General features: G+C 32.1%; 1 protein-coding gene and 1 long non-coding RNA gene across 2 annotated transcripts; both read right to left on the bottom strand.

The window, feature by feature from the left end:
• Positions 1-516: 516 nt before the first annotated feature.
• LOC127872757 (uncharacterized) lies at positions 517-2482 on the bottom strand. Its single transcript, XR_008045775.1, has 4 exons — positions 2357-2482; positions 1764-1811; positions 1086-1109; positions 517-950 (listed from the first exon to the last, which is right to left on the bottom strand). It is a non-coding gene; the product is annotated as an uncharacterized LOC127872757 (long non-coding RNA).
• A 1887-nt stretch (positions 2483-4369) lies between these two features.
• LOC127872268 (uncharacterized) lies at positions 4370-11196 on the bottom strand. Its single transcript, XM_052415599.1, has 8 exons — positions 11081-11196; positions 9400-9542; positions 7986-8102; positions 7142-7216; positions 6939-7007; positions 6025-6159; positions 4726-4764; positions 4370-4442 (listed from the first exon to the last, which is right to left on the bottom strand). Exons 3-8 carry the CDS (start codon positions 8066-8068, stop codon positions 4370-4372), a joined length of 474 nt encoding a protein of 157 aa, XP_052271559.1. The 5' UTR covers positions 8069-8102; positions 9400-9542; positions 11081-11196.
• Between the last annotated feature and the right edge of the window lie 4232 nt (positions 11197-15428).

Raw genomic sequence — 15428 nt, forward strand, 5'->3', positions numbered from 1 at the left:
AAACTATTAGCATTAGAACCTTGAAATTTACACACATAGTAGCTTTGAGCAAAGTTGCGACGTTGCACTATTTGGAATTTTGATCAGACCCCTGGGTCAAAAGTTATTATCATACGCGTCGCATGTTGTAAGTAAAATGAGTTTTTTTTAACCATTTTACCCATTTATTTACCAATAACTTTTGACCCAGTGATCAGATCAATTTTACGTCGCCGTCACCATCGCACACATGCTCATAGCTACCATGTGTGTAAGTTTCAAGGTTCTAATGCTAATAGTGTATGAGGAAATAGTGGCCGAACGGACGGACAGAAAGATGGAGACCAATAGCCAATTGTATAAATCTGGATAACTCTTATCCAGCGAATAACTTTTGGTTATCCTGTCATAAAATTGAACATAACCAAAAGTTATCCGCTGGATAAGAGTTATCCAGATTTATACAATTGGCTACAATACAATATCCCCACGCTTTTTAAAAGCGTGGGATTAATTAAATCGCCCATATGTATTGCGGACATGTATTGAATCATATTATGTTTTGTAAAAAGTGATTTTCAATTTATTTACTCTTTTTTTCGATCAAAATGGATTGCAGTCGCTTGACAATACTAACAATCGGAAATGACAGTTATCTTACTTAAAAAAAAACATGACGCAATGGAAATCATTAATTCAGAAACTCAAGTATTTTTCAAACAAATAAATATACATATATATCACAGTACAAATATCACAAACATTTATATAACCTTTCACAGTCTGTAAATTTTGGCATGTTTTTCCTTTATTCTTCTGACACGTTTAAGTGTTTTCAAACAATCTTAATGTATTTGCTCTGCTGGATAAAAAAGTGAAAAATCGTCACTGATCATTTAATTCATCGACATTTGCCCATGGGATTATCGTATGATAAGCAAAGTTTACAGCAGTGTACACGCCGTACTTGTCTGAAATTAAAAGATAGAAGCATATTCCAGTAACAGCAGTTACTAGTATCAATATTATAACACACACTTTGTTTAAACCATACATACATATTTAATATAAATTAATATAAAATTAAGTATACAATGTTGTATTACCTGCCTTTGTGTAGTCCTGTTTACCTGTAATACCACAATACTGTCATACATTTAAAGAACTGAACACGTCTAAAGCGCATTTTACATTTTCACAACCAAGTTAAAGATAGTCAGGAATATTACTTTATAACAATTGACGTAACACAAAGTAACAAAAACAAACATTTTCCAACATGTTTTCGTTGCATATTGTTGATAACCAACAGTTGATAAAGAGACGGCCTTACTTTATTTCAATATCATATGTTTCAAACGTCTCCGTTTTACTCATAATTAGTTCTCAATATGCTTATTAAATGGCACATTTGTTGATGTCATTATAAAATGCATTTAAACATAAAAAAATGTTTAGACATATGATATCATTGATGTTCATTACTTTTTATCTTAGGTTTACAATTACGCTAAAGCAGTATAAGTATATGTTTTACAAATTAATTATAACTAATCATGGCTATCTGTTATAATTGTACAAGCATCATTCTTATAGCCAATACTTACTTAATACATTAATATGTTCTTTAATAAATGCATTGGTTATGTTATCATACATTACAATACACTTTTTGAGTTTGATTTATGAAAATGGAACCTAGTCGTATACAATCTACTGTAATGCGCCAATATATTGTGGGCGATCATTTAATGTGTGCATGTTGCTTGCAAAGAAAGACATACCTCTCCTTCTGTAAATGACACGTCCCTTTGAATTCCAGTGTAATCGCCCTTGAAGCAAAGCACTGGTGTAAACATATTTTACATCGCGTAAAAAGTAACACACAATGTCCCACAAGAACAAAAAAGATCAAAACGAACATCAAACATTTTGCTACCATAAAATTTAACATTTTATCAATATTAATTGAATTGAGCGTGTTCTGTTGCCATTTTGTGCTGTATACATTTTGTATTTAAGATTCACTTAAATGTAAACATGCAAATCATGCGCATGACTTTTGCATGGTGAAATCACGACATTGTTGTCCATTACACTTTGCGTCTTGTTGGTCGGCTAATAAACCTTATAAACATATACTTTATTAAACAAACGCAAAGAACCTTATTAAACTTTTAACTTTTAAACAATTATAGGTGGCTTAGAACCTCGTACATAATTTTTGAATAAACACTTATTTAAACAAAATGTACAAAATACTTCATAGACGACATTCGATTTACCGATCCATCTGATGAAGGATAGAAGTACATATTTTCATGAACAGCTTCGAAAAAAATTGTTTAAAAATCGATTCTCTAGTACAAAAACTTACTAGAATCGCATTTTGTAATATTAACGCAATATCTTTCAACTCGTTTGCATGAATGCAGTTTCCATTGCGCTGTTTAATGTATTCTTCGATCTGTTGAATCGTTTCCTTTACCGATTGATCACGTCCAAGTGACATCTCTTTTATAATATTTGCAGCTTCTATTCTCAATGAAGAAAGGAATGTATTAAAATCTGTTTTGTGTATACATTCATTTGGCAGGTTGGCAATAGCTGTTAAGGCCCACATAAGGGTGCTGAACAGTAGGCGACCATTTTTAAGTACGAACTCTTTTTTTATTTCTTTGCTTTTTTTGAGCAATTCGATATCGTCCTGTTGCCATCTCAGCATTTTTTGTCTGAAAAATAAACTTGTTAGATTTATATTGAAATATGTTCCTATCAATACTTCCAGAACTGCCTTAAACAATTTGTCGTACAACTGTAATTATATTAGTTTTTTAAAACTATTATTTCTTGTTTTTATATTTCGTTCAAATATCTTAAATGATTGGACTCTAGTTTTAATGTAAATGCATGATGAACATTAAATTGAAATACATATATATATATAACACATGCTGATTTAAATACACTGTTATGTATGATGACATAAAACCGTTTTAACATTCGAAATACTCTTTAACAATGATAATATTTTTGGCTTTTTGAATTCAAAATCAGTTCATGATATCATTTTGAAAAAGCTTTACAATTCTGTTTGCAGTACACACTTGAGTGTTTGGAATTTTTAATTAAATTTAAATTGAATACCTGTATTCATCAAAATTACTTCCATCAAACTGATCGAAATATATTGCTGCCTCACTCGACTTCCTAAAATCGATAATATAAACATATACTTTAGTTTATTGAATTCAGTCTTAACGTTTTAATGCAGGTCGTTTTCACAAACCGAGTATTGATTACAATTAGACCGTTTTACGAAGACCCTGTTTTAACGATCAAACTGTCTAATATTTATATATGATATAACTGTATATTTATTTTTTTAATCAAATGGTGTTGTAGCGTAACAAGTTAAACATTATATTAAATATTAGTATACTAAATATTATACGCATTGGACAATTATAAACAACAGAAATTCTATGTTTTTAATGGGTCACGAAATTGGAAACAATAAATTCCTACTATAAGCAATATCTTACATACAAAGAGCCCAGCTAATTAATGAATTAACGGATACATGCTTCAGAACCATATCAGGTGGCCAATTCAGATTTTATCTTATAAATAACGTCAAAATAGACCAGAATAACGCACCAAGTTAATTGCTAATTGCTTATATCTCTAATTAGACATGTCTTGGATATGCAGGCGGCTGATTGAATGTTATATGATTTCATGTAAATAACGGACTACCATCCTTATTCGTCTATCGCATATCATATTACTTCGCTACCTTTGGGCACGTTGTTTTGCATAAGATCCCGTCGTTATTTGTCACCATTGGGTGTTCAAATCAATATGAATACACTGTTCTTCAGTTGAGGGGACCAGATTCATGCGCACGACCGGACATTACGGTCACACACTTTGTTTTTGTCATGAGGGCCAATAGGCCGATACATTTAGCTTATAGTTTAGAATATTTTACGAACATTGTACAGTCAAAAATTATGTTGAAATCAAATAAATAGAAATAAATCGTTATGAACATTGAAAAGGACTCGTGTATGTTTATTATGAGTGTCAAAGATTATGCCACAGTGTATTTAAATTATAATTTCTCTTTTTTGTTTTTGTTTCGAATAGCCCAAGGAAAGCAACATGTATGTTCACAATTTACATCACTATTATGTTGAAGTTAGATTTCCCAAAAAGTCGTCAAGAAGACAGATTTCATCGTTGTAACGGTGCATATAAATACTGTTGTGTGATGCTCAAATGAATTATACTGAGAAGGTTATATATCATGTCGTAGGTGAGACTGTTCTTAAGCATTTAAACTTATTAAGTTACTTTTTTTATCTTGAAACTGAGGACCATATGCTTACCGTAGCCTTTCCTTGAGCACACCAATAAGCGTCTCTCTCTTTGTCACTTCTGCCTCTAAGTATTTAACGCTAAAATATAAAATAATGCATACATTGTTTTAAGTTTAAATCGTTTTACAATGCATCACGGACCAACAACGGTTTATAAGTTTCATTAATGAAATGTTAAGTAGACCATGGTAAACAATACATTTTTGCGCATATGTCAAATCTGTGCATCTGACCTTATGTTCAAAACTGGAATGTTAAATTGAATATATGCAAAAGCACAGTTCTACAAAGAAAAAGATTAAACATGTGTATATGTCGCTTTGTAAAGTTCGTTAAATGGATGTTGTTAAGATGAAATTACCTGAATCTCATCTGCTCATCTTGAAGTATATTTGAGCATCTGTGGAGACAATAGAAACATTCTAGTTAACAAAGTTTATGTAACATTTTTATGAAACATTTTATAGGACATATTTTACACAAACACGTTAAGATTTCTGTAAATTAAACGTAGTTGATAGTCGCAGCATATGTTCTTTTGCATTCGTATATTTACATGAGTTTCATCGTAATCGACCTGAGGCGACGAAAGTTGCACATCAGCAAGACGAAGACTTAAATTTGCGGATATAAATCAATGCTGTGAAGATTATACGTTTTTTAGTGATTTGGTACGTGTCGTTGGATTGCCATTTACAATGCTTTGCACATAGTTTGATCAAAGGGAGTGTGCACGTTTTTTTTACAAATATTTATGAATTTATATAAAATATGTAAAAAAACTTATTATACATATATGTCAATATAAACTGAAATAAAAGTTTAGAAGAACATGTGTCGAAAAATGCGAAATAAGCCAGATATTTAAGTCTAAAATCGAAAATGTCTGTACAGTCGAATTCGCCGGCATGTTTATCATACATGTACGATGTGAATCTAAATTAAGTTTTAGTGTAGATTCGTTCATACGCCACCAAGACACAATTGTGTTACCTTACAAATACGAGTTAAAGTGTCGGCATCGGCTTTAACCAGCCAGTTAAAAAATTTACTGAAGTAAACAATATTTGATTTCTAGTACCATATACAGATTGTTAATTGTAAACTGTTATTAAGCATTCATTGGTCATATTCATATGTTGGTTTAAGATTGCGATTGCAAGAATTACTTGTTGAGATAGAAATCGTGCATACTCCCTTTAAGATAGTACACGTTGTAATAAAATGACATGGTTAGGACTTAAACATAATTTATACATGCATGCACTGCTGTACGGATCGTTGGATTAGTTGCGAAGGTTTATTCTAAAATAAGCTCAATTTACACAATATTAAATATTAAAGCATTCAACACTAATTCAAGAATTAAATTGATTTTCTAAATCAAGAATCAATCAATGGTTCTCTTTGCCAAGTGTGGGAGAAAAACATTTTAGTCAATGGTATATCTATGGTAGGTGTCATTGTCTTCGAGAGATAAATTGCTGTACTGATGCTCTAGAATACAGATAATTTGTAGATAATATAAACAACGAAGATACCTCTGATGTTTATGCAAATAGACTATTTGTCAGATAAGTTCGTCTACACTCATCTACAAATATTTACGCAGAAGGAAAACAACTGATAACAAATTTAACATGAGTTAACTCTGATATACTTTAATGTGCTGATCTGCTTTTGTAAGTGCTCTATATGGTGTGTTAACTCATCAATCTCAAAAACCAATGTCTTTTCGTTGTTTCTACAACGTCTTTTAACGTCATTATCTTTCCTTAGTTGTTCAGTCGTATCACTGAAATGGACGATTACAAAACATTTGTCTTTATAACTGAAATGTAGATTATTATAAAAAAGCTTTCTGCAGTATGTAGTAAAATAACATATACAATCAGAGTTCTAAGTATCGTTCCATAAAGATCAATTAAATGTTTATTATTAAAGATACGATTAAACATTATGGTAACTGTTATATAGAAACATGAACTGTACACAAAACGTTACTAATTATACAAAATACAAATGTATATAATACAATGTTGAAGTTTATTTTTTTCTGCTTCAAATTCTGCAAACTAGCGTCGTGTTTAAGGGTAATATTGTGGAGTTTAGGTTATAAGGTGTACTGTTAGTGATTATTACACTTGACAAAAGCATTTTAATCGCACGGCCAAAAAATAATTTCGCTAGCACTATTGACAAACCATAAATGCATCTGTATGGTTAGATGATTTAGAAACTAATGAGTATTAGTCTTATTTTGCGAAGTCGTTGCATTTTTAGTACACTTTCGGTTTCAATACATAAACAAAACGATGGATTACAGTAATTTTAATAGTTTGGTTTAATTTTTGTATATCTCAAACATTTTTGTATCTTTAAAATTATTTATATTTAAAAACCAAAATATAAAGGATCATAAGGTTCATGATTGATGGACATTGGTTAAACATTTTAGGATATTTTGTCAAATGTTAGATTAACTCGGCCATTCTAATAATTTGTTTTCATATATTAGTATTCCGCTTGTATACAGTTTAAAATGCGTTAACTTAAATTAAAGTTGCCACTTACTTCTTTAGAAGTCGTGCAAGTTCAATTTGTTGATTGCCCAGAATATCACAGTTTATCTCCAGTGTATGCCTATAAAATATGTTTGGTACACATATCTGTTTCAAATTCGGTTAATACTATAATATATACATTTTGTAGTGTTTTCATGAATAAAAAGGTATCACACATAAACATCAACTCGTTGAAACAAAAATGTGTCTTACATTTGGGCTTCGACTTCTTCAGGGTATGTTAACAGATTTTCTTTCACAAGTTTTATTCGGTTGGATAGATGCTGCCTGTATAATAAAATAGTGTTATATCATGCTAACACGAGGTATAAGATAGAAGATTGGTGTGTTGTAGTGTATTGAAGAAACAACCTACTGATCTATCGAAATTTGTTTAGAACGTTAATTAAGTCATTTTGACATGTTTTATATCAAGGACATTGTTGATGCAACACAATAACAGAAATGCTCCGGTGCTTTTTAACACATTTTATTTTTAAAAGTGGAACACACCGGTTACCATGGGTATCACACTATAATTATGACATGTTATATGGGATACAGCTTCAAATGATGATCTCCTACCAAATACAGGTTCAGATTTGTATATATCCCGTAAGAACGTTTCTTTTATTTTTATAATGACTTCACAATTGTTATACACGTTACAATTGGCATATTCTTAAACATGGCATTTTTATCATAATTGTACCTTGCATGTTCTTTTGGAAATGCCATAAAATGCCACACTTTTTTCACAGAGGTTTATTTTATAAATGATTTGGTTGCAAAAAGGCGCGGAAATAAAAAAGTTTTACCAAGCGAACACGAAATATAGAATAATATAGAATATAGATATATAATATCAAAGTCTCGCTCGGAACATATCATTAGTTTCATTTTGTTACTACGATCCATTGCACTTGGGGATGTTTGTTTTTGCAATCCTTTAATTGATTTAAAATAATAAGTGTGAAGTATTCAAACATTTTCAGATAATAGTTTGTTGAATCAAAGAAAACAGTGTGCATATCATAATATTAAAAAACAAACTTACCACTGCTTTTGCCATTCCTCTATAACTCTAGAAATGGGATCTTCTTCAAACTGGTGACCTCTTTGGACTAGAATCGAATCCATTTAATGCGTGATGTCAAGTGAAAAAATCAGGTTACTGCAAATACAATTCAGATACGGAATTCAAAATCTAGTGTGTTGTTTTTAAAAGGGTCCTGTTGTTTTTATGTTGTTTACGTGAATGAAAATTCTTGGAGGTAATAAAACATCAGTGTCAGTTCACTCAAACAGAAATGTTCGGCTTAAAAATAAATACTCATGTTTCTATGGCGGAGGACATTCTTTTAAACTAGCTGCTCCTGAGAGTGATAAAATCGCCGCATGATGTTTACAAATGTTCACTTTCAAAGCGTGGGTATAGTCGAATCGAATATCCTATGTTGTAGTATTTGAGATGTATAAACGATGTGTGTAACTTGAATATTAATTTATAATTTGGGCTTGAATGAAAAATCTTTGCAGCGCTCCAACATACAATGTTACAATGGCATCTCTCTGAGTCCTGTAGTTTTAATTGTTTTAGGTTAGCTAATTAAAAACAAGATAAAGGTAAACCTTAGCAAGTTGATTGTTTTGATCCCATGCACTAAGCTTAAATAAACTTTATACACACTTAATTTTGGATGCCACATATTAAATTTCAAATCTCTGGTCCTTGTGGTTTCAGAGAATTATGAAGTTTTAGGTATTGGATATATAACTTTACATGCAACAAGTGCCCCGAGGGTTTTACAGTTTCAAATCAGAGGGTTGGTTATGAAAAGCTACTTTGTATTGTAAAATATAAACAAGTTGTGCTTTGTTATTTCTTAAACGATTTTCAACATTATCTGCTATACCAATCTAAACAAAATGTGACTACTCGAACGTGGGAAGTTTTCAAGCCAGGGGAACGATTTGAGAAATATAAATTAATTATAGTAAAGAAATAATATAAGAAGGCATATTCCAATTTTGTTTTTACCATTGCGATTTAAGAGGAAGTGAGCTTGCCTGTTGCTTGCATTCACGTTTAAAACAGTAATCATTAAAACAAAATGATTTAAATAACTTTGTCAAAGGGTCTCATAAGTATCATTACTCTGAAATTCGTGGGAATAGGCCTGACGAATTATATATGATATTGGTAAGAACGCCGCACGATGCAAGAGGACACTGAGCGATTACAAATGCTTCTTAATAACATATATATATATATATATATATATATATATATATATATATATATATATATATATATATATATATATATATATATATATATATATATCATAGCAATAATGACAATCACGTTTATACATTACTTACTTGACGTGAATACAATGGAAATTCTATAAAATAAGACGCATACCATACATGTCAAAATGCATTACATTTTCAGTTTAGTGAGATACCTGCTGACGACACACCTATGTTGTATCAGATGATAGTCCAATACAAGAAGCGCTGTTGATACATTGCCGGTACAAGTGGCGACACAAACACATGGACACCAATTTTCAAACCCTTTTCAGAAGATTTGTTGGCCGTTGGCTTGCTATAAAATACGGAAATAAACCGTACCCCAGTTAAATACATTGGTCATTTAAGATTGTGGTGAAAGCGATCGAAAACATTACATTTCACACTGTTGTCTAGCTGAGTAATATATATTTGGATAAACTTGCGGTCAGTTTGTGCTAGAATTCGATACAATTGTATATTTAGCAACTTATGTTTTTATATTTCGATTTTTGCATTGACACCTCGATCTGCATAATTTTACCGACGGGGACTACAAACTCTCCTTCCAAACGTCATGTCCCTAAATCCGTCCTTCTATACCTCTGTCCGTCCGTCAGTTTGACCGTACACATGTATTGATACCGTGCGTTTTCAAAATGTTCTATAGATACTTGGAAGGAAAAAGTATACATGACTGCTACAATGCAAAATATTTATTAAATACCGTTTTGTAACAGTAAGAGGACTTCTGTTTTATCCCGTAATACTGTGTTAATTACATTTTTGTCATGTTTGATGAGTGTATTTGCATTTAAATAGCGCAATAGTCAGATTATGTGAACATTCCTTCGGCAGCACTTGTTGTTTATGGTATCCCAAGTTTATCCCCGTTTATATTCTCCATAACAATTACCAATACTTAGTTTTGCAAATGTATTGTGTTATAATATATACATTAATTACAATGCATACTAGTTTTTGACTTCATATATTATGATTAAATGTTTGCCTGGGAATACAATTTGTGTATGAGCAGCCCAAGCATAATCCCGTTTATAGTTGGTATAACGTTCGTCAATAGTTCCACTTGCACAAGCTCTAATTTACTTGAACTGCATAATAATGTTATATAACGATAAAGTGTTTGGTGTTTGTTTACTTGTCCTATGCAGAGGCCCGTGCATAGTTGTCACCATATTTTCCGATGATCTGGTTTAAAACTGAACAACTTATCTTTACAAATACAAGCGCATAATTACGATTTTATGTTGAACAAAGTGTGCGTATGAAAATGATTTATTATTTTTTCTTGTGACTATATGAAAACGATTGAAAAGTACCCTTACAGCACCTTAATCGATTATTTTAGAGTATTATATGTCGTATGCACATCGATTTCATGGATTGATATATAATTCAATAACTTTTGGCATTAGCTTAAATTAGTATTGTTTCAAAGTGAAATACAGATAACAATTAATTTGAACGTTCGATGGCAAACATACAATACAAACTTCAAAGCTTGGCAAATATTTTAATTGGTTATATTGTATCATAATACAATGGCATCTATGTTACTAAGGTGGTAATATTGTATCATATTACAATGGCATCTATCTTATAACGGATCTGAGGTTATGCTTGACCCATCTCCGGAATATAGAAATGTCGCTTTAGTCTCTTAAATTTGGATATATCAGTTCAAAACGTGTTTTCCCATTTATTGTATACAGAACCAAATTCTAACTCAATGATATGTTCCTTGTTTGAGTCATTTGTTTTTGTTTCTTTAGATACATTAATATATATTATACGTATTCAATCTGTTAACATACCGTTTAAAGAACATACCTGATTTAAATAAAATCTGCACACATCAACAATAATCCGTAAAACAAGTTCGTTATTAGTTTTCCGATTTCTTTCCGGTATAATCACAGTTACGTACGACACTGGGTCCTACAAATTTCGTTTGATAAAAACAAATGTTTAACTCTCAATATTCATTGATCGCAAACGATGTTAAAGCACAATGGCTGATGTAATCAGTTGGCTCAGAGTTATATTTGGTTATCTACGGTTACAATATTGCGCTTGTTCAATAGCATGGTATTGATAAGGACTGTAATAAATTATTGAGTCATAATCTTCACAACCGAACGATGACAAAAACTTAATACAATACACAGTTTTCTGCAGTTGAAATAATAAATATTTTGTTATTCTAAACTTGAAATTTATTAGAAATACATCACATTATACACTCAATCCAATAACCCATATTATGTTATGCTATTAAAGATTTCGTATATAGGATGCCTGAAACAATGCTCAAATAATACAGTATAAAATAGTATTAATGTATTTGAAAAAAGAACTTTGATTTTAAAAACCAAAAATTTTAAAAATGATATCTCTGTTGTTTTACAACTAAAAATAGAGCAAAAAAACCGACACTCACATCCTTTAAGGTATTTATATTTTATGAGTGTCAGGTTCATAGAGAAATCTCCACATATAAGTGTAGGTTTGAGCCATAGTAGCTGTTTAACCCAATACAAACGTGAATTATCAGTGCAGTGTCGTTTAGACAAAGGTCAGGGTTAGGCTCCTTAGTATAAGTATGAATTATAGGTCAATATATTATATCCCGTTTCATATAACATGCATTTACTTTTTGTGTGGAAATTCTGCCCTCTCTCTAGTGTTCGTTCACCCATGCAGGCTGATGCAATATATGTTATGTTCAATCTTAATAATGATTTGATCAAATGCAAGATTTTCATTGGTCATTAAGATCTCTGTATTTACAAGACCAATGAAGCATACGTTTATGATTGATGTAAACACCATTAAACTATGTATTCAATCGACTATCATCTAAAGAAATCTCGAATCAATATTGTACATTAATCAATTATGGGCGAGGCTTGACGAGTCCTTAAACCGGTTGAATGCTTCACTTATGTCTTTGACTCTTCCGAGGCGGTGATCCCAGTTCTCATATTGTTATGTTAACAATCGACGTTCGTACTAGAGTACAAATAATGGATCAAACAAAACTTGCTTTGCTGATAGATTTTTCGGATTTTCATTTGCTGCTTATTCTTTTGTTCCATTTCCATTTGTTACTTCTCGTATCTCTGTGTTGCTAATTAAAAAAGTAAGAACAACTAAACTAAGGTGTCTTTAATCTATTAACGTGTTTGTGTAGTTGAATGTTTCGTAATCCATTGTTAAATGTGTAATTTCTGACCCTTAATCCAATATTCAACGATGAGACTGTTATTGGAATGCACAAGTGCGAAACTTATGATTGTAATTATGTTATTAAGTAGTTTTAAGCATAATAACATATGTATTCGTGTATTGATGTTTTTGAGGACGAAGACTTCAGTCGCGCAAATACATTTAAGATTGTCTCTGTTATAGAACTCTTCAATTAAAATGCAAGTGTTTGTTCAGACTACACCCACGTTGTTTCGATAGCATAATCAGTGAACAAGTGATATCATAATTACAGTTTTACATCTATAGCATATCGACAACGTGTAGTTTACCATGGATATAGTGTCATTGGAGCTTCTTGTTTCTGCAAAGTAATAATCTTGAAAATACGTATTTACACTGCGCATACTTGTCATGTTGTAGATTTCGCCAACTTTCTAAGATGGAAGTTTACTCTATATTTCGACTTTACTCGCTGCAAAATTTCTTAGCGGGTCACGCAATTACAGCTCCTGCTCAGAAAATTCACGGCAAGTAAAGTCGCGATAAAGAGATTATATTAATACGAAATCAACGCTAATCACATTTTTGCTGATATGGCTTGAAAGTGAGCGGCATTTGAACAATCAAGACAAGTATTGACGGGTATCAAAATGCGAGAAAAACCTGTCTCGGCTTGGATGTCGCTATCTTGTGTATCACGTTATTACCCCCTCTGATGATGTTGAATTTTGTTATCGAAAATTAAAAAAAAAAAAATCAGCAGGATAATACACAAACATAATTGTACAGGCAAAAATTTCTGTAAACCGCATTTAATTTGGTAACTATGCAATAGTTTTCCAATGTGTCCTCTCATTAGGGTAAACAAACCTAAAAAACGCATAATTTACAGTTTTAACCAATTTGCATTTGGCATCCTCTTCTAATCGATCACTCAGATGGACACGCCGCGTCTTGGCGCAAAACCAGCCGTGTGTTGCAGGTCCATAAGACTGGCACAGGACTTCTCACACATCCTGGTCTCTTCCTCCTAGATTTGATGGCTGATGCCGTCGTGTTATGGGCCTCTGAAGACCTCTTCACAAATCGAAACGGGTGACCTCCTGTAGCTTGGGAAGGACTTCCTCGAAGGATGGGGTCTTCCAATTCACCAGTCCGGAGGGACTCCATAGGCAGAGCACAATTAAGCATATATCAATTGCAGTCCATAATAGGAGTGGCAATCAAAGCACTGTCGTTATGCAATGTGCAACCGTCTCCAGCTGTGCTTTATATTCCGGCTTTTTGTCTTAGGATACTTGTCTACCAATGCCTTATAGCGCCATTCGCTCTTGACGTTTGTTTCTTTGAGTGATCATCCTAATACCTCTTAACCTCGGAGAGAAGTGGCTGATATTCATATGTCCTCTTTTCTTTAACCTGAAGAGCTTGGGAAGTACTGTCTCGAGTTTACAGCCCAGCCGGCATAGCCCTTAGGGTCAAAAAGGCACTTAAACCACTACACACCGTTTATGAATAGGATGTGTGGTAGTGAGATAATCTTAAATATATTGCATTCAATATGCATTTTATATTATCCGAAATTGCGATCAAATAATGCAGACGTATATTCATTCAAAATACTATTCATTATCAATATGTATAGTATGGCTATATGTTATATTAAGTCTTTTATAGTGCAAAAAGAATAACACATAATTGTTGCATCTTATTAATATAGTTATATGTCATACACTCGTTTCACGAGCAACGCATGTCTGGTGATGGAATATGATTTATGTCAGAATACCATCGCCTTCGTTCGATTAATCAATCACACAGCCAACTCGCACGGTATTAAGCATTTACGACTGCGTAAATCGTTTATTGCGAAGTTATTGCGATAATAATTTCAATTGCATTCATGGGCAGATTACACAAAGTGCTACAGCGCTGATGCTAAAATTCTTTAATAACAAGTATTATTAACGTGAGAAAATCACATTACGATTGCACCAACAATCAACATAAATGAATAATCAACTAACATCTACAACGTTATGGACAGTTTTTATGTATTTTGCAATACGCTCATTCAATAAAATACGAACATGAAGAATGCATCATGTCCGGTTTCGGATGGCGGTAAGCTTGAAACAAGTATGTTTCTGGTGTCTGGCTATGATGCAGGCGGTGCGTGTACCTGTTTATGATTTCCTATATCCAGTTATGTGGCGTGTAAAGACCGCGTATTTAAAGAAGTGTTTGCAGACACGTTATGACAAAATGCATTTATGTCTCAAAGTATTTAGCAAATATAACAAAGAAAAACACACAACTAATACAGTGTGAATAGTATTTGATTCTATCTATATTGTAACCTTGTACTGTATTTGAAATGTTTGCATGATTAATTTTACCTAATAAAGACTAAGGTAGAGTGGTTGTGGAATTAAATCGACAATGCAATTGAACACGATATAAAATGCATCACAATTAAAGGCAGAACTGATACTGTTTTTTCCGCTTGACAAAGATGGGAATCTAAACGGATCTTGAGTGTCAGCAACACCCGTGTAATTAGTAATTTATGTGGAACATTATTGTTTAAAATACATATGTAATATTGAACACGTTTTGCTGCATTTCGTCATATAAGAATAAGTCGTACGTGAACAAAAACACACGTGCATTTTTTATTTACCTAAAATGATATTTATTTACTAATTAAAAATATAATAATTACAAAAGTCGTTATTTTATTTAACTTACTTCAATTAATGAAACATTAGGCCATCAGTTTCAAATGCTAACGAACACTTGTAATTTGCGCATGCTCCCGCGTAATAACATATGTTGTATAATGCTTCCGTGTTTCAAATTCATTAGGATCACTAATGACAAGGCACGAACATATTTATGAATCTCGTTCGTTGTTGGGTCCTTTGTTTTCTATGATGATTACCTATGGCGTATGGTATATACCTCT

The sequence above is a fragment of the Dreissena polymorpha genome, chromosome 3 (assembly GCF_020536995.1).
Source record: "Dreissena polymorpha isolate Duluth1 chromosome 3, UMN_Dpol_1.0, whole genome shotgun sequence".
Classification (NCBI taxonomy): Eukaryota; Metazoa; Mollusca; class Bivalvia; order Myida; family Dreissenidae; genus Dreissena; species Dreissena polymorpha.